Source organism: Myotis davidii, unplaced genomic scaffold, assembly GCF_000327345.1.
Source record: "Myotis davidii unplaced genomic scaffold, ASM32734v1 scaffold217, whole genome shotgun sequence".
In the NCBI taxonomy this organism is placed as follows: domain Eukaryota; kingdom Metazoa; phylum Chordata; class Mammalia; order Chiroptera; family Vespertilionidae; genus Myotis; species Myotis davidii.
In genome coordinates, this window is record NW_006290034.1 from 4147537 (window position 1) to 4165492 (window position 17956).

Consider the following 17956-nt stretch of genomic DNA (forward strand, 5'->3'; position numbering starts at 1 on the left):
GAGCTGTAGGCCGTGCTACACGGAACGGCAGGCGTCCCAGGACCATCCCAGGGTGCCGTGGCCGTCCCACGCAGGCCGCCACCAATGAGGCCCACAGGCTTGTGAGTGGCTCAGGCATCGCTCCACTGCCTGCCTTTGCTTTTGTTCAGGAAACTGCTACATCCGTTGTATCGAGGGTCGGGGACAATTCATGTCAAGGCAGGATGGCCACCCCCAAGGAGACCAGCTTTCTCTGACGGTTGCTCTATATTGACTTATTGAAATTTAGATCCCCCCCCACACACACACACCCATCTCCCACTCTCTCTCTCTCCATCTCTCCCCCGCCCCCATCAATCACGGTGCATGGCCTCTGCTGGGCCTCCCCCCTCCCTCTTGTCATCTTCTGTGAATCCACAGCCACTTCTGCCGGCCTGCGAGCCACCGTGTTGTCTGCCCGAGGGCCCTCGTTCTGTTCTGACTTTCAACATCAAACGTAAATACATACATAAGGGAGCCTGGCAGACGGCGGCGCGATGACACGAGAGGAAACAACTTTTAAAAACTGGGCCCCAAGATGCTGGAGACGCATCGGAACGTTCCTCTCGCACTAACATCCAGGCCGTAGCTCTCCCTAGGCACAAAGGGGAGTTCACCGGCTAGGATGTGGCACTCCTGTGCCTCCTCCCTTCTCAAAGGGAACAGGGCACGGCTGTGGTTCCCCTTCCTTCGTCCCCTGCGGGTGCTCCTTTTAAACTCGAATGAGTACAGACCCGGGGGACGTGGGGGAAGGGAGGACCCCAAATAGCTGCTACACAAAACGGCATGTTAGCAGGCTTGGGGCGTCCCCTTGGAGGGCTGCGTCACCCGACCTTGACCCGAGTGCTGAAATGGAGGCCGTCCTGGCTACACGCATCACCAGTAAACAGAATTATAATCAAATGCTCCGAGTGGCTCTCCTGCGTTCAGACGTGGGAGAAATCGCGCTCCATCCCCCCGTGTTAGAGGAGCTCTGTGAGGTCCGGGCGAGGGCTAGCGGCCCTGCCCACTGAATTTCAGACCCAACAGAGGAGGCAGGACAGGCTCTTGCACTGCACCCCCTGCCCTGGTGTGGAGATGGACGGAGCAGCATCGTCCAGGCCCCGAGACAGCAAGTCCTTGTTTGGCCCTGTGTCTGTGGGTCACGGACACCAGGCTCCCAGCAGTGTCCTCGGTTCGTGCCGGCCGCCCACGTTAGGACGAGGTAATGAGTTCAGGTGAATGGATCTGGGGGCAGCCCCGTGGAGTAAAGTGCTGGGACTTGCGATTTCAGCTAACGGTGCGCTTCCCGGCGGAGGCCAGTTCTGTGCAGCCCAGATTTATCTTGTCAACGTCCGCAGGGAGCATCCAGCTCTGTGCTCTGGGGCTGTTTCCACAGCAGTAACTCCCCACAAATAATCGGAAAAGAAACGGCAGGCAAACTTAGAGCAAAACGCCTGCCGTTAGCGACGGGTCTCATGACACAGGTAATCCACGTTGGGAAGGAGGCTCCGTTTTTGCAAGGTGGACAGGTTCAAGGTCACCCTGAGAGCCAGGTCCAGGTGCTACTGAATGGTGGAAGTGGTTACAATGGGCTGTGATGTCTTATCAGTTCAACAGAGGTCATCTGCCCAGTGTCTGGGTAGCGTGTGGTCCCACAGAGAGAATGACATGGCGAACGGAGGCAACGATACAGCTGATTAACTCAGCAACGCAAACTACTGTTTTAAGAGAGGGACCCCGGGGAGTCCCACAGTAGCCATATTGCTCTTAGACCTGTAGTCGGCAAACTATGGCTCACAAGCCACATGCGGCTCTTTGGCCCCTTGAGTGTGGCTCTCCCTAAGCCTTAGGAGTGCCCTAATTAAGTTAATAACAGTGTACCTACCTTTATAGTTTAAGTTTAAAAAATTTGGCTCTAAAAAGAAATTTTGATATTTGGCTCTGTTGACTAATGAGTTGGCCGACCACTATCCTAGACTGATCTTTGCATAACGGGATTCTTTTTTTTAAAAATATATTTTATTGATTTTTTACAGAGAAGAAGGGAGAGGGGTAGAGAGTTAGAAACATGGATGAGAGAGAAACATCTGTCAGCCGCCTCCTGCACACTCCCTACTGGGGATGTGTTCGCAACCAAGGTACGTGCCCTTGACCGGAATCGAACCTGAGACCCTTGAGTCCGCAGGCTGACGCTCTATCCACTGAGCCAAACTGGTCAGGGCCATAACGGGATTCTTGATGGGAGTGGTAGTTACTCTTGCCCCTGAAAAGAAAGCCTCTAGACTTATTTTAGACAGGGTTAGGCCATCTTCAGCCACAGATAAGACTCCCCTCCGTGAGGAAACAGACTCCCGGGAAGGACACACATGAGTAGCCGCCATGTACTAGTAGGGCTCCTCCCCGGCGGGTTGGTGGTAAGTGGTTGCCATGGGAACATTGCGCGATGGTTTCTAATGTGCTGTTCATTCTTTTGAACCTGTCCAGTGGCTCCCAAAGTAGCTTTGTCAACAGTTCCTTCCGTTCAAGTTGCAAACCACAAGAGAGGTAGGAGTTCTGGGATTCATACAGTGGTCCCCTGCGCTGTGTGTTGTGAAACCTTGTCCTGTATGAATCGGGAATATCTGTGGGGTGTTCCCATCAGCTTATTGGTGAGGCATGTGGCCTGACACCGAGCCATGCATCCCCTGGTCCTGGGAATGTCACCTGTAAGAGGGAGGGGGGGAAAGCTTCACTCAGAAAGTTGCTGCAAACCAACAACGCTGCAACTTTGTTTTCCGAAAGATCCGTGTGTGACTTAGAATCAGAGCAGCTTAGGTTCCCGTGTAGCATGAGTGTGAGCGTATGAACACTGTTGTCCATTCGAACTGAAAACACGGAGACCCACGCGGTGTGAACTTCGAGGATGCTCTTCATGAGAACAGAAGGGCAGAGGCTGTATGCGGTGCCCACTGGATGTTGTAACAAATGACACCCCTTGGGGTTTCTGCTTCCAAACCTTAGTTGGAGTGAATTTGAACCAATGCGAGGGACGCTCGACACTGGGCGTAAGCCATGACCATGACCCGAGAAGAACAATCAGGCCACAGTCTTTAAGTGAGAGCCAGCAGCGTCTCCTCTGGGACTCATGGATGGCCTGTGCCAGGTGGCATCTGTCAGTCACAGAATGGAGATTTTTTTCCCCAGGAAACCTAAAGACTCCTATTCTTAGTTTGCCTTTTTCCTTCCAACGTCCCCTGTGACAGGTGTGTCTTGTCTTCCACCCTTGACTGCTGGGCATATGTTTTTCTTTTTTGAAGTGAACGCCTCTTACCCATAAATAGATTGATTAGCTACATCCAGTTTGGGTTCGGCCCCACCTGGTGAAAGTGACCACAATAGCTTCCCCTTTCCTTAGCGAATGTAGCCAAACCCTCTTCCCGAGTTTCATCAACGCCCAGCTGGTCCTCCCGAGGCCCCTGGAGAAAGGGGGAAGCTGGTCAGAACATGGGGAGAGCAGACACCGTAGGATTGATGCCACGCCTTATGCCCCCCGCGTTCCCCCCATGTGCTTTCACGCAGCTTTTGAGGGGCTTCCAAATGGATTGGAAACCCAGGGAATCTAACTCCTTCAGGAGCCGAGCAGCCCGGAGGCTGGGTTATCACGCCTGTGTGTGTGTGTATGTGTGTGTGTATGCGTGTGCATGTCACAGTGTCATGGGCAGTCGTTAGGCCACGCACCTGAATTGGACCTGCGTAGACCCATGGTCAGCTGCCTGCTAAACTAATCGCTAACTCAGCTATATCTTCCCGGGCAGCTGTCGTTTTTCTAAACTCTCTAATGTATCGGATATAGCCAGACTCTTAGGGAATCTGAATGGTGTGGATACATACAGACCAGAAATGTTGTCCGTTAAATCCAAAGTCTGTTAAATTGAGGTCTGCAAAATCAGGGGTTCACAGTGTTTGGGGAAGGTTAGCATGTAGATGGTGTATGAAGTCATGAAGCTGGATTACAAAACAGTAACAGCCCTCGCCCGTGTGGCTCAGTGGACAGAGCATCAGCCCAAGGTCCAGGTGCCATTCCATCAAGGGCTTGTACCTCAGTGACAGGCTTGATCCCTGGCCCTAGTTGGGGTGAGTACAGGAGGCAACCAATCGATGTGTCTCTCTCACATCCATGCTTCTCTCTTTCTGTCTCTCTCTCTTCCACTCTCTCTAAAACTCAGTGGAAAAATATATCCTCGGGGGCTGATTAACAAGCAGAACAAAAACAACCCTGGCTCTAGGGTGAGCCTGAAGAGCAGAGGGCCAGTGACTGCGCCCTGAGACGTGGGAGGAGACGGGCAGAAAGGGAAGGGAAACAATGGTGGGTGTGAAGGCGGAGAACAGAGAGAGAAGCCCCTTGCTCAGGGAGGGTTGCCAGGCAGCTCCGAGGACCCATGAAGAGTGATGGTCATGAACTTAAAGTGAGACTTTATCCCAAATGGTTGGATAAAACCCCCACAGTCAGCTGTTAGGTGTATAGGCACGGAGAGCTAGAGAGTTGGGTATAACCAGGACCCGACTTGCCCAGGAGATGATGATTGGGGGGTGGGGGCGTGGGGAGGGCACAGGAGACAGGGGAGTGAGAATATGTGAAAGGAAGTAATTACCAGGATGGACCAAGGATTCCATTCTTGTGAAAAGGGAAGCGGGGAGAGGGTAGGTCCGTGAACTGGACGATCAAAGAGTCATTGAGCTATTCCTTCAGGATCTTAAGATGCTAATGCCTCTCGGACGAAATCAGGAATGATCATTCGTGGATTCCGTGCCCATCTTGGGAAGACTCATTGCTGGGGAGTGGTGAATTCACAGAATACTGAAAGCGAACACGGCAGTTTCAGAATTACATGTGCAACGTCTTGCGTTTATCTAGTGTCCTCATGTTTTTCAAATCGCTTTCCAAGGTCTTTTTCTCGTTTTGCATTCTCAAGTTTACATCACAGCCAAGCAAGGCAACTTATCAAAGTCTGGGGAGAGTCTTAGAAGTGTTAAAAGAATCAAGTGTCCACTAGCCCGTTTCCTAGATGGTAAGGCGTGTAAAAGATTCCCTTACCTTCTGAATAAGTTTATAATGTTGGGTGTTGAGCTACGTAGGATTTCGTCTATCGCTATATAATTACTTATATCATTTATTCTCATCAAAAATAATATATTGACTTTCAAAAGAGGATCTGGAAACAAATAGTTAATGTCATCCCACAAATGTGTACCATTCCTTAAATGCAAAAAATCAGTGCCAGTCACATTTGACATATCTCTGGACATTCGTGGACTGGGTTCAAGTGTGGAACTCGGAAATCTACATTTTTTTTCTTAAACTTTGCCAGATGGAGCTCAGATGTGGTCTGGCCATGGGGCAGACGTTACCGAACCCTCAACATCCACAAAGGAACCAGGTCATGAAACGCCCAACTTCCTGCCTCTGTACACATGACTCCTTTCCCCTGAAACGCTCATTCCCTCCTTTTTTTTTTTTTTAAATACACTCGACCTCCCCTCGGAGGTTTCATATTAAGTCTGGCGTGAAGTCAGTTTTCCTAACTCCTCTGGAGTCTCTGCGTTTCTCCGGAGGCCGCGTGTGGCACCGTGGGTGTTCTGACCCGAGCCATTCTGTGTTCTATCTGAGCACCTGCTTGTCTTACCCACTAAAGTAGCTTCTTAACAACAGGGACCCCTGTGTCGTTCTGAAAGCTCCTGGGATGAATGTATCCCTTCAAGGATGCTTTTGACACAAGCTGTTACATTAGGTGCCCCGAGGACCAACCTGGGGTAGGGACCAGGGAGGACAGCGCTGAGACCCCTGCCGGGAGGGGCAGCCCACTCCTCAGGAGGCCAGGCAGCTGGAAGAAGTCGTTGGGAACGAGATGTCAGACTCGGGTCTCCTCCCTGCTACCACCTCTGTGAGGCGTCTCCAGACCAAAAAGATTCTCCCTGTTTCAAACCCTCAACCAAGGGACGTTTTTGAGGCCTTTTAGGTTCCCTCGGGAGTCAGAAATGCCACCGCAGGAAACTGTACTTCAGGGAGATAGAGTGTATTGGGGCGAAGTGCTTGTTGTTTCCCAGGAGAATTTCATTTGGTGATCTGTAATTCTAGCGTTATCTCTTTAACGTGGCATGCCCTACAACTACTAAACTGATGCAAGTACCTTCTTCCCCACCTCCCACATTGGAGTCCCACGGCTTCCCAGTCCTCTCCTCGCTCTGGGTCCCCCGATCCCCATCTCCATCCCCACCCGGCACACCCGCAGGGACACAGGCGGCCTTCCATCGGGAGCCTCCCCTCCTTCTTGCCTCTGGAGCCCCCACGATGCTGACCCTGTTCCTTCACCATTTCCAGTGTCCTCCTCTGCCTCGGTCCGAACTTTAGGTCATTCTGTCAGAACCGTGACCTCAGCTCTCTGCTGTCGGAACCGGCGCTCCACTGCATAATCCATAGCATTCCGATGGGTAAAGCATGTTAATTCTTTATTAAAAAAAAGGAGAAGTCTAGTCTCCTCCCTTCTTCCTTATTCATTTGTGATGTGATGATGCTTATTCATTTTTATTTTGGTCATCAAAGGCCGTACTTCCAAAATTTTATCTAGGCCAAAAGCTTCACTCAGCACCTCCCATAGTGCCTGGCACATGGTAGACAAACCCAAAAGGTATTGACTGAGTGCGTGAAAGAATGGATGGATGGATGGGCTCAAATAGCGACTGTCTTTGGCTTCCTGGTGAGAGGACATAGAAGCCAGGCAGTAGTGCGAGGAGTGTTCTTAGGTAGACGAGGTTGGCAGTATCCTGGTTGACTGTCCTCTTAGATGCCCAGCGAGGTCTACCCCCCTCTTTTGAGAGGACAAATTAGATCCCCGTCTAGTTACCCCTCACCTTTTTCTAAGGGGCTGATTTGACAGTTGTGGCTACCAGCGGAGGTTTGGTCTTTATCACTTCCTTTAAAAAGGTTGAATTAGATGAACAACCTCTTGCTTTGGTTGAGATGCACCCTCCCTGACCTGTTCTCATCCTCTCGGCCCCATTTCCTCGTCTGGTTCTTATCATTGTCACCCCGAAGTGTCAGAGGCACCGCCAACATTTTGAGGAGACAGAGGAAAAAATCCTGGGGATACGGGAGCTGCCCGGTCTTTCTATTGTCGAAGACTTAGCTTGAAACTTGGAAGGAAAAGAAATAGCAAGAACCCCTGTTTTTTACACAAATAACCTCCCTGCTTTTTATACTTTCTCTGCATGTTAGCAAACATGCGGGTCTGGCCTGGCAAGAGGCTCTCAGAGGCCATCTTTCCTCTTGACATTTGGGGGAAGAAAACAAAACAAAAAGAGTATCTAGTTGTCTGGATCCCTGTTAAACTGGCCATGCATTCTATGAACCCCTGAATGGGTTCCTCTCTTGACAGCATCAGTAGTGAGAGACTCTAGTCCACGGAGCCATGGGTGATGACAGATTCAGGCCTTAGGTCAGCGGTTCTCAACCTGTGGGTTGCGACCCCTTTGGCGGTCGAACAACCCTTTCACAGGGGTCGCCTAAGACCATCCTGCCTATCAGATATTTACATGACGATTCATAACAGTAGCAGCATGACCGTTATGAAGGAGCAACAAAAATAATTTTATGGTTGGGTCACTGTATTTAAAGGACCAGAAGGTTGAGAACCACTGCTCTAGTCCAAGGAGCCGTGGGTGATGACAGATTCAGGCCTTAGGTGCTCACACGTGTCCCCTCCTCTTTTGTCGGTCTGCAAAGACGGACAGGAAACGGGGCAAGGGATGCAAAGACAGCAAAGTTCCCCGTGTGCAAAAATTAGACTTTCGCATCCACGGAAGCCAAGCCTTCCCAGATATTAAAAGGTGTGCACCTGCAAATGCTTCTGTTCATCCTGTCTGCCAAGAACTGACAGCCTCCCGTCCTGTTCTGAATGTCCGGCCTCTCTCTCCCGCTCGCAACAGATGCTCCCTCCATGCCCGTCACAGCCACCTGCCGCCGCCATGTGTCATGTCGCACCGCATAGATGTAATGCCATGCCTCCATCTCCTCCCCACCCTCATTGTATCCAAGCATGTGGTGTGCGATGACTCTTCCGCTGCCGTATACACTCTGTATACATTTCTCTTCTTCCTTGCAAGACTGCGAATGCTTCGGCCACTCCAATCGATGCAGTTATATCGATCTGCTAAATACAGTCATTTGCGTGAGCTGTAAGCACAACACTAGAGGGCAGCACTGTGAGTTATGCAGGCTGGGCTACTTCCGAAATGCTTCGGCACAGCTGGACGATGAGAATGTGTGCATAGGTCAGTCCCCTTATCATTTCAGCTACTGTTCTGTGCCTTTCACGCGATGGGGAGCTATGGAAGGCGGAGAGGCTGGGGATTTGTACCACGGCTGAGCCAGAAGGAACTTTCTCAACGGGGACAGCATCCCTGTGGTAGACTTAAAATTCACATGTGCTGGTTGAAATCGTAGTTGGGGAAATATATGGCGAATCCTTATGTGACTGTTGCTTTAAAGATGATAATGAGCTGAAAAATGTTTCGGAGATAAAGAATTTTCCATTTTCCTTTTGCATGAATTCTTAAAACCTGGTCATTTCAGCCTAACCTTAAAGTGAAGCTATGCATTCAACATTCAAAATGGGGACTCATTCTAGGGGCTTGAATTATCGATGTGAGAAGTTAGGATACAACCTCTTGCACATAATTGCTAATCAACAAATGTTGGTTGATTACAAATATTGCCATTTGCAACTGAAAGCCACATGCAGTTGGTAATGTAGAAGCCTTGCCTGCCTTTTTCATCCATAGAAAAGAAATCCCATTTATTGGATTTTTCTACAGTCCCCAAAAAGAGAAGCAGTTTCTCAAAATTATTCTAGATGGTTAATTCACTTAGCTTCGTGAGTCCTGGAAAATTGAGTCACGGGGTTGGGTCCCTGGGGCGCTGTCCCCACCCACCATGACGGTTGACCATGTCAACTGGAGAGAATCAGGGGCCTTCCCATCCCCCAAAAAAACAAACAAACCCTCCTGCCTGTGCAGAGTGGGACCCGTCTTTAAGAAAGGGAGCTGATAGAGAAGTAAGAACCAATAAATGGAATTTCACGTCATCATTTTCTAGGGAGAAATGCATATATTCAAAATGGTAAAGGCTGTGTATCCGTTACCACACTAATGGGTATAACCATATAGGCAACCCATTTTAAAGGTAGAATATTTCACATAGAGACTAATTTCAACAGAATACAGGAGCTGAAAAATGACAGATGGACTTTTCATCAAAAAAAGGAACCCAATCAATATGCAATTGTGTGATTATCGCTCTCCGATTGGATTGTCAAGGACATATAGGTCTCATTTAACTAGCTGTACACCTTGTTTTGAATTCGGTTGGGCCAAGTTTACATTCGACTGTGTATGTCTCCAGTATGTCCTATTTTTCAAAGCCTTCCTCACTTATCATTTGTGAATTAGTGGAGAAATCACTGGACTTAGAGGCCGGAGACCTGGGTTCAAGTCCCAGTGTGCTATTTAATAGCCATGTGCCTTAGGTAAGTCATCTGAGAACCCCTGGTCACATGGGGATCCCGTGGGAGGCGCGGAAGCTCTTGGTGAACTGTGGGCTGACTGTGAATGTGTTTTTTTACTTGATCCTCATTAACAAAGCGGTGTGTGTGTGTGGGGGGGGGGGGTTGGGGGGGTGTCAGGGGTAAGTGTTCCACTGATAATTTCCCATTTTCTAGTTGAGAAAAGTAAGGCAAGTTGACGCACATCATGTGGCGTTAGCAAAGAGTCCCTTTTCTGACTTCAAAGCTTGAACACATTCTCCCAGCCTCCCTGATCCAATTAGCAAAGCTATGCTTCTCAGATTTTTTCTTATATTTTTTTTATCAATCTTTATTGTTGAAAGTATTACATATGTCCCCCTTCTTCCCCATTGATCCCTTCCAACCTGCCCCGCCCCCCTGGAATGCTTTTGGAATGAGAGCCACAATTCCACTCCAACCTTAGGAACAGAAATTCGGTTGCCTTTCTAACACCGGGGTTACAAAGACTTGAGGATATTACTAACAACCCAAAGACACGTAGCTGTCTGAATTTGGAATGCAGAGTTCCATGTTGCTGAATGTCACCTGTAAAAATATATAAATGCCACACCATAAATATGGAAGCAAGAGAAAAGGCAAAATAAATAGGAGCGCAGGAATGAAACCTAATTATTTCTATTTACGTACGATTACAAGGTTTTATAACTTAATTTCATATTACTTGAAATAAAGAAAAAGGCCCCAAGAGAAAAGATTCTATCCCAGGGACTTTCTCATTGCAGGTAATGTAACAACGCCCCAACGTGTGCTATTTGGAGTAATATTCTGTTCTGAGGGAGTTGGGCCTTTTTCCGGGTCCTAAAATCTATGAAGGGCAATCTGCGCTCCCTCTCCGATTCTAAGAGAGATAGTTGTATCGTTGAATCCACGCTTGATTATCCACAGACAAGAGGACAGCCCATTCCGCTTTTGTCTTGTAAAACATAAGCTGCAGATAAAACATGGAAAGCTTACGTAGACATTTTTTATTCTACTTTTTTAAAAAATCATCCCACACACATTTTCCCCTGTGCTACTTTCTTCTCTTCTATACAGGTGCCATTCTATCTTTCTTACACCCTAGGGTCGTACAAGAAACTTTAAATCCTGGAAAGTCTGTTCATTAAAACCCTAAACCTTTGGGGAATTCTAGAACTTAGAAATCTTTGGAGAGCACTATTTTACACTCTTCAAACCAAGGAAGGGACTTGGTAAGCACAGAGGTGGGTGTTGTGAGGTGCCGTTACCTACATTAGCCAGAAGCTACAATGTCCCCCACACACCCGCTCCTTAAATTGTTGCCCTTTTCCTAAGGGGAGGAAATTGTTTTTAGAGAATGAACTGAAACGTGTGGCCAGCTGGTATCAGCAATGGTCTGTCTTTTGTCTTTAGCCCACACATGCGTATGTGCAACGAAGCAATAACATTTAGATTCCAGTTTTCCCACAGGAGCCACCAAGGGCAGGGAAATCGAGACTGAGGCTGAGGGTTGCTCCCTGGGGCCATGGGCAGCCTGTGGCTCATGGCCAAGGCCCAAGGTTAGCCCTGTCAGGCATAGGACCCTTCTCACTGTTCCCCACACTAAGCTCCCCACAGGGCTTAGGGCAGGACTGAGGATTGAATTTGAGAGGCTACACCACAAGGAACTCATGTTTACAGAAAGCACTCATGGAAACGAATGGGTATCTACCCAGCGACTTTGCACAGAATCGGGCGGTAATCTCACAAAAATGTGAACTTCATCTAAATCTTCTCTAAATATTTTTTTAAACGGCGCTTTAACAGCTGGCCGTCAAATCCGCTGGGGAACAGCCCATAATCTCTGACCAAACGTGGACTCTGTTGAAATAGCTGTACACCGCTGGCATCATTTTATAATCCGGCAAATGTAAAATGCAGCCAGATCCATGTTGCCACAGTGATCGCTGCTTTGGGATCGCTGGTGAATTTACCGGTTTTCACACAAATTCCAAACACAGCCGTGTCTCCAGAGATGCGTGGCATGGCCCTGTATGACGCAGCAATTACGTGGAGAGGGTAGGCTTGCACGCCTCGTCCCATAGACACTCCAGCAGGAAGCTAGCGGATGCCCGGTGTGTGACGTTGGGTAGTCACTGCCGGGGCCCAGCCGTTGCTACTAAACGTAGCTCAGCTGATATTGAAACCTCAGTTCAGGCCATCAGCGGTCCCTTCTTTAGAGCAAAGCAAACGCAAGACACTTTGAACCTATCAATCAATTGCAACGTAACTATGGAATCAAACGTCCCAACATGTTTCCTGGTGTTTTTCAGTCTAGCAGTGCTGCCTATTCTTCCTAGTTTCATAGAAGAAAAAAAATTCTCCAAGGCCATCCTCCTCAGCCCAGCACCTACCGTACAGCATAGTCCCATCAATAATATACTTTTAAACCCAAGTATTTGTGTGGAAGGTGGAGTGTAGCCCCACCTCTTCTTGTTATTCATTCTCATGACTGTTCGAGTAAGTTCATTACACCTACACCGTTTCCTAAGACAACCACTGGCATATTCCGTGGTTTAGACGTTTCACATTTTTGAGGAAGAAATAAAACAACTTTGTTTACATATTTTTGCATCTAAAACCTTATCATAATCAATTTTTTAAAGTATATTTTATTGATTTTTTTACAGAGAGGAAGGGAGAAGGCGAGTGATAAAGAGTTAGAAACATCGATGAGAGAGAAACATTGATTCAGCTGCCTCTTGCACACTCCCTACTGGGGATGTGCCCACAACCAAGGTACATGCCCTTGACCGGAATCAAACCTGGGACCCTTCAGTCCACAGGCCGACGCTCTATCCACTGAGCCAAACTGGTCAGGGCATAATAATCAATTTTTATGGGCTAATTGACTAGGGTAGTATGTGAATTCATGTTGGCCAAAGAAAATTCCACCACTAACAAAACATTGGTGGTTTATTGTCAACATATAGACATTAAACAGTAAAAAACATCTTACAGTTTGGAGATAGGTGCATACTTATACATATGCACAGAAAAACATCTTAAAGCCATAACAGAATTACTATTTTAAAAATTTTTAAACAACAACCCCCTACTCACACACATTAAAATAGGAAATGCCGATTTAAAATAAAACTAGTTATTGACAAACCATGCCAGCCAAGGAGAGAGCATTTTAGTTAACCTCGTTTTAGTTTTCCCTGTGTATACCTATTCGTCTTCTACATGTTTGCAGCAGCAGAATGCTGAACTATAAAGAGGGGGAAAATGATTTAATCACCACGAAATAAATCACAGTTCTAAGGCCTTCCACATTTTTTTTGAAGAAAGTAGCTAATTAGTTCCCATGGCAGAAAGAGTGAGATGGGGCCTCTGGCCCGCTGTGGTATTAAACCCTGAGTCTCCACGGCTAACGGGTGCTCAACTGGGTGACACTAAACTGGGACTCCCAGGGCTGCTCATGGTGGTTGTTCGGTTATTTGCTTGGAATGATTTTACTTGGGGTTTGTTGGGTTTTTTTTAACAAGAAAACCTCTTCATGGGCCCCTGGTTATGGAGGAGCCCAAGAACCTGCCCACGATCCCACGGAGGGGTGATAAGCGAAGAAACTTTGTCCCCCAAACTCCACACACCGCCAACCAGCTGGTCCTGAAACCTCTCAGGCCAGTGGAAGCCCGAGGGGACCTGGCCCAGCCTTCAGGCCGTAAAAACACCCCCATGAGGCTGTCTGTGGGCCGAGTCAGGAAAATGGCCCGTTTCTGTTTATTACGCACAGTTCAGACAATCTAGTGAGAAAAGTCTCAAACGTAGAAAGTTACAAGGGATCTCGGCATTTCTTTTCCTTTCCTGAGTGTGCATCTCAGCGGCATAAACGCCACACTAGCCAGTAGATCAGTCCCTACAGGGTGTCCATCCCGAGTTAAGGGAAAACCCGCCTGTGAGTGAGCCACGTGCGTCCGTATCGCCCTGTACACCTGTCCGGCGGTTCTCGGACCCGAAGCGTCACAGGCCAGCCCATTTGAGTCATTTCAGCAGCTTTGGCCCCGATGGCAGATGGTGAAGCCTCGCTGGCCACCCTGCTGGTGGCGTTCACGCGACCGTGTAAGAGGCCCCACCGATGCCCTCTCCATCAGGCCCCGTGGGCGGTGGGGAGCGCGATGCCTCATCTCCCTGGAAGGTTCTGGTTGATTTCCTCCTGTGTCATGAAAACAATATCCTGGGAGGCCGGGCAGGTAAATCGATGGGCCCGCCGGGGCCGCCTTTGCCAGAGCGTTTCGTTAGCGGCATCCGTCCCGAGGAAGCGAGGCGCTGATGGCCGGGGGTGCGGGTGTTGGCACCCTCCGGCCCTGGGCCTGCTCTCCAGCCTGTGTGTTGTCTCCTTTCTGCAGAGTGTTATTGTAACCCCTTGGGCTCAGTCCATGAGCGCTGTAATGGCTCGGGATTCTGTGAGTGTAAGGCGGGAGCCACGGGGCCTAAGTGTGATGAGTGTCTGCCGGGCAATTCCTGGCACGCCGGCTGTCGACGTAAGTAACTGGGGCGCTGCCCTCGCCCGCTGCAGCATGGCCCCCCCTGCTTGCCTGGCCGGCCGTGCAGCGCTCAGAGCAGAAAAAGGCCCAGCCCGACCCCTGACAAGCCTGGAAGGCTACCTGAGCCTTTTCCGCCACCCAGCGAGTTCCGATTGGCACTAGTGTTGGAGACGGATTTCAAGAATGCCTTTGCTTCCGAACCAAATGCCATTTTCTTTTATTGTTTTTATTATGTTTGGTTAATCCTCACGGAGGATGTTTTTTCCCTTGAGTTTTAGAGAAACTGGAAGGGATGGAGGGAGGGGGAAGAGGGAGAAATAGAGAGGTGGGAGGAGAGAGAAACAGATGTGAGACACATGGATTGGTTGCTTCCTGCAGGAGCCCGGACCAGGGCCAGGGATCAAACCTGCAACTCAAGTGCATGCCCTTGACCAGGAATCAAACCTGAGACCCTTTCGTGTGTGGGCAGACGCTCTAACCACTGAGTGACACCAGCCAGGACCCAAATGCCATTTCCTAACAAGTTCTAGAAGTAGCTATCTTATCCATTCTTTAAAGTCAGGATATTTTTCAGAGTCTGCTTTGGGACAGACTTGGTGTGTGTTTGTTTTTTCTCTCCGTCATTCCTTTTCCCACTTGCTTTTCTTTCTTCCTCTTCTTCTTCACCCACTGTGATGAAGAATGGAAGCCTGTTTATCACCTGTTATATTCGCTGAGTAGATGGTCCTTTCTTAGGTTGCATTTAGAAGCATTAAATATCCATGTTTCTCCTTTAAAATAATAAAGTAAAAGCTACCTCATGCCACGCTCTATGGCGAGGAGAGAGAGCAATTCATCAGCTGCCCAGCCGGTGTCTTTGAGGCCCGGCTCCGGCCCCTCTGATGGCTAGAGCCACTCACATTGAAATATCGTACGCGGATCCGTGTACCTGGCCAGACCGTAAATTCAGTGGCACAATAGGGACCCGGCCAGGAAGCCCTCACCGCAAAACGAGGGCTGGTGTGTCTGTGGTTCGTATATTTCTTGAGCCAGAAGGGACCTTGGAGCCCCGGAGTCCATAAATTAAATGGTATCTACATCTCTATCGCTACCCTGGCTATCATTCCCATCAGTGAATCTTAACCAGAAACCTGACGGCAATCCATCTAAGGGGCATGTGACCGCCAGGGGAGGATAAATGGCGAAAATCAATGCTGATGTTACGCCTCTAAGGTTGGGCACCACTCAGGGAGCCCTGGATGGAGGCCGGGGTCGCGCGGTCCAGCCTCAATGCTCGGAGGGTCAGCAGGCCTTCGGAAAACCTTGTCAGGGGAGGCGGCACGTCGTGTGGGGTGTCAGGGAATGTGAATTTCAAAATCTGAGCAGAAGCCTCCTGGCGTCCTGCGTAACCTTCTCTGCTTTTTAGTTCTGCACCAACTCTGCACCCATCTACACCCGGCCGGCCGGCTGGCTGTACGAGGCACCAGGCAAATCCCCAGCCCAGTAGAAAATCGTGCCAACCAGACAGGTCACCTTCCATGGTTTGTTATCCACCTTAAAAAGTTTAAGAAAATAAATGTAAGTTGATTCTAACAACTCACCGTACCCGGAATGTCTGAAATGGTATCATTGCAACACATAATGAGCATTAAAATGATCAAGGAGACGGTTTACATTTTCCCTCAGGCTCTGCAGTCAGACGTGGGTTTTGTGCTTAAACAGAACAGCTCAATTAGGACTGGCCATATTGCGAGGCGGAATGGCCACATATGTCTACCATATTGGACCGCGCGGCTCTAGAGGGTTCTTTGCTTGCTTGGCGCTTGGAAAAGAAATGTCAGCACGCAGGGCCTGTCTGAGCCCGTGGCAGCAGGGCTGTGCGGAAGGTGTGGCTGGCTCCTCGCGGAATTGAAGTCGCCTGGAAGATGCAGGTCTACGTAATGCAAGGCCTGGGTGGAATGTTCCACCACTCTAATGTCTCGGGCGTCAGGAAGTGGGCCGTGCGTCGGCCAAGGTTAGGTGGACCCAGGAGCTGGAGGGCCGGCATCTGGAGCATGGCATTAGCAGGCAGTCCAGCCCTGGCCGGGTGGCCCAGTGGGTTAGAGCGTCATCCCATCCACCAAAAAGGTTGTTGTTGTGGGCTCGATCCCCAGTCAGGATGCCTACGGGAGGCAACCGATTGATGGTTCCCTCTCTGTCTCTCTTCCCTCCACCACCACGCATACTTCTGCTTGCCCTGAGTTGAACCCATCCTTGTGTTAGCTTCATTGTCAATGGCAGTGATATTAACCTGACAACAAGGAACCAACACCAAGAAGAGACAGTGGGAGAGCCAGGCTCACAGTGGCCTTGGCAGCAATGAGCGGCCCTTTAGGTGGGCAGTGCCAGGTGAGGAGGGAACAGGACAGGGAGCTGCGGCCCCCTAGAGGAGCCATGTGGAACAGCAGTCAGAAAGGACTGGATCTTGCCAGTTACTGACACCATTGTTTATGATAGTGAGTGTATACATAGGCTTTGGAGTGATATGGACCTGGGTGTGAATCTCATCTCCGCCCCTTACCACCTTCAAGACTTAGGGGAAATTACTTGGACTCTCTAAGCACAGTTTTCCTCTAAAAATGGGGGTAACGCTAGGACCTAACACATGATAATCGTGAAGATTCAAGGAAAATGATGAGGGTGGCCCTGTGGTAGGTGGTCAGCACTCAGTTATTAGTTCCAAGCACAGGTTGCTGTGTGAAAGCACTAGGCAAGAATCATGTCTTAAGTTTATTATACACGATGGTAGTGCGGAACATGCAGCAAGATTGGCTACTAGGAGTATCAAACTGTTGACTAGGAGACTCTGAAAAGCTCTTGATTAGACCTGGCTGGGTGGCTCGGTTGGTTGGAGCATCGCCCATACACCAACAGGTTCGATTCCTGATTCCCGGTCAGGGCACACACCTAGGTTGCCGGTTCGATCCCTGGTCCAGGTGTGTATGGAGGTAACTGATGGATGTTTCTCTCTCACATTGATATTTCTCTCTCTTTATCTCCCTCCCTGCCTGTCTCCCTCCCTCCTTTCCACTGTCTTTAAAAATCAATGGAAATCAATGGAAAAAAATATCCTCGGGGGAGGATTAACAACAACAACAAAAAGTGCCTCGTCCTTGGGAGCAGCAGGCTGTGAGGAGGGGGGTCCGGTCTCTGAGGAGGGGTGTCCATAGAGAGCTGAGCGGGCCGGTGAGCACAGGGCTTGGCCTGTGGCAGATGTGAGCGGGGTTTGAAGGGCTATTACGTAACGAGTGGATGTGTTGGCTCAGGAAGAGGGAGGGGGACCCATGGGCACACGGAGCTGCGCAGGTTGCAGCCTCCCCAGCTGCCGGAGAGCTGCCATCGGCTGCCTTGGGGATGAGAGGTCCCCAGACTCTGGGAAAGTTCCAGCAGAAGCCGGACGGGCTGCTAGGAGGGAAGCTTTCAGGAAAGGCGCTGCTTCAATGCAAGTCAAGTGAAAGACCCCAGGGCCTCTCCCGCCCTCCGACCTTCAGCCCAGGAGGCCAGGGGAGGGCAGTGAGGTTTTGGGTAATAACCTTCAGCCCAGGAGGCCAGGGGTGGGCGGTGAGCTTTTGTGTAATGACCTTCAGCCCAGGAGGCCAGGGGTGGACAGTGAGCTTTTGTGTAATGACCTTCAGCCCAGGAGGCCGGGGGAGGGCAGTGAGGTAAGAGCCACGGCTGGGCCCATGGCACTCTGCTCTCCGATCTCTCCTGACCACCAGGACTCCCGTCTGTCTCGCTGGCCAGGTTCTCAGTCCTCACTGGTTTCCAGAGCGAGACTTCGGATCCCTCCACCTCCTTTCCTTTCAGTCATTCCCACCATGGCTCCCCGGCCGC

The 17956-nt window shown here is 49.7% G+C and overlaps 1 protein-coding gene across 1 annotated transcript in view; it reads left to right on the plus strand.

The window, feature by feature from the left end:
* Positions 1-14124, plus strand: part of NTNG1 (netrin G1) — a 191581-nt gene extending 177457 nt beyond the window's left edge. The window contains exons 5-6 of the mRNA XM_006763114.2: positions 8140-8307; positions 13967-14124. Coding sequence (XP_006763177.1) covers positions 8140-8307; positions 13967-14109 — 311 coding nt within the window. The 3' untranslated portion in view covers positions 14110-14124. The remainder of the gene's footprint in view (positions 1-8139; positions 8308-13966) is intronic.
* Positions 14125-17956: the final 3832 nt, after the last annotated feature.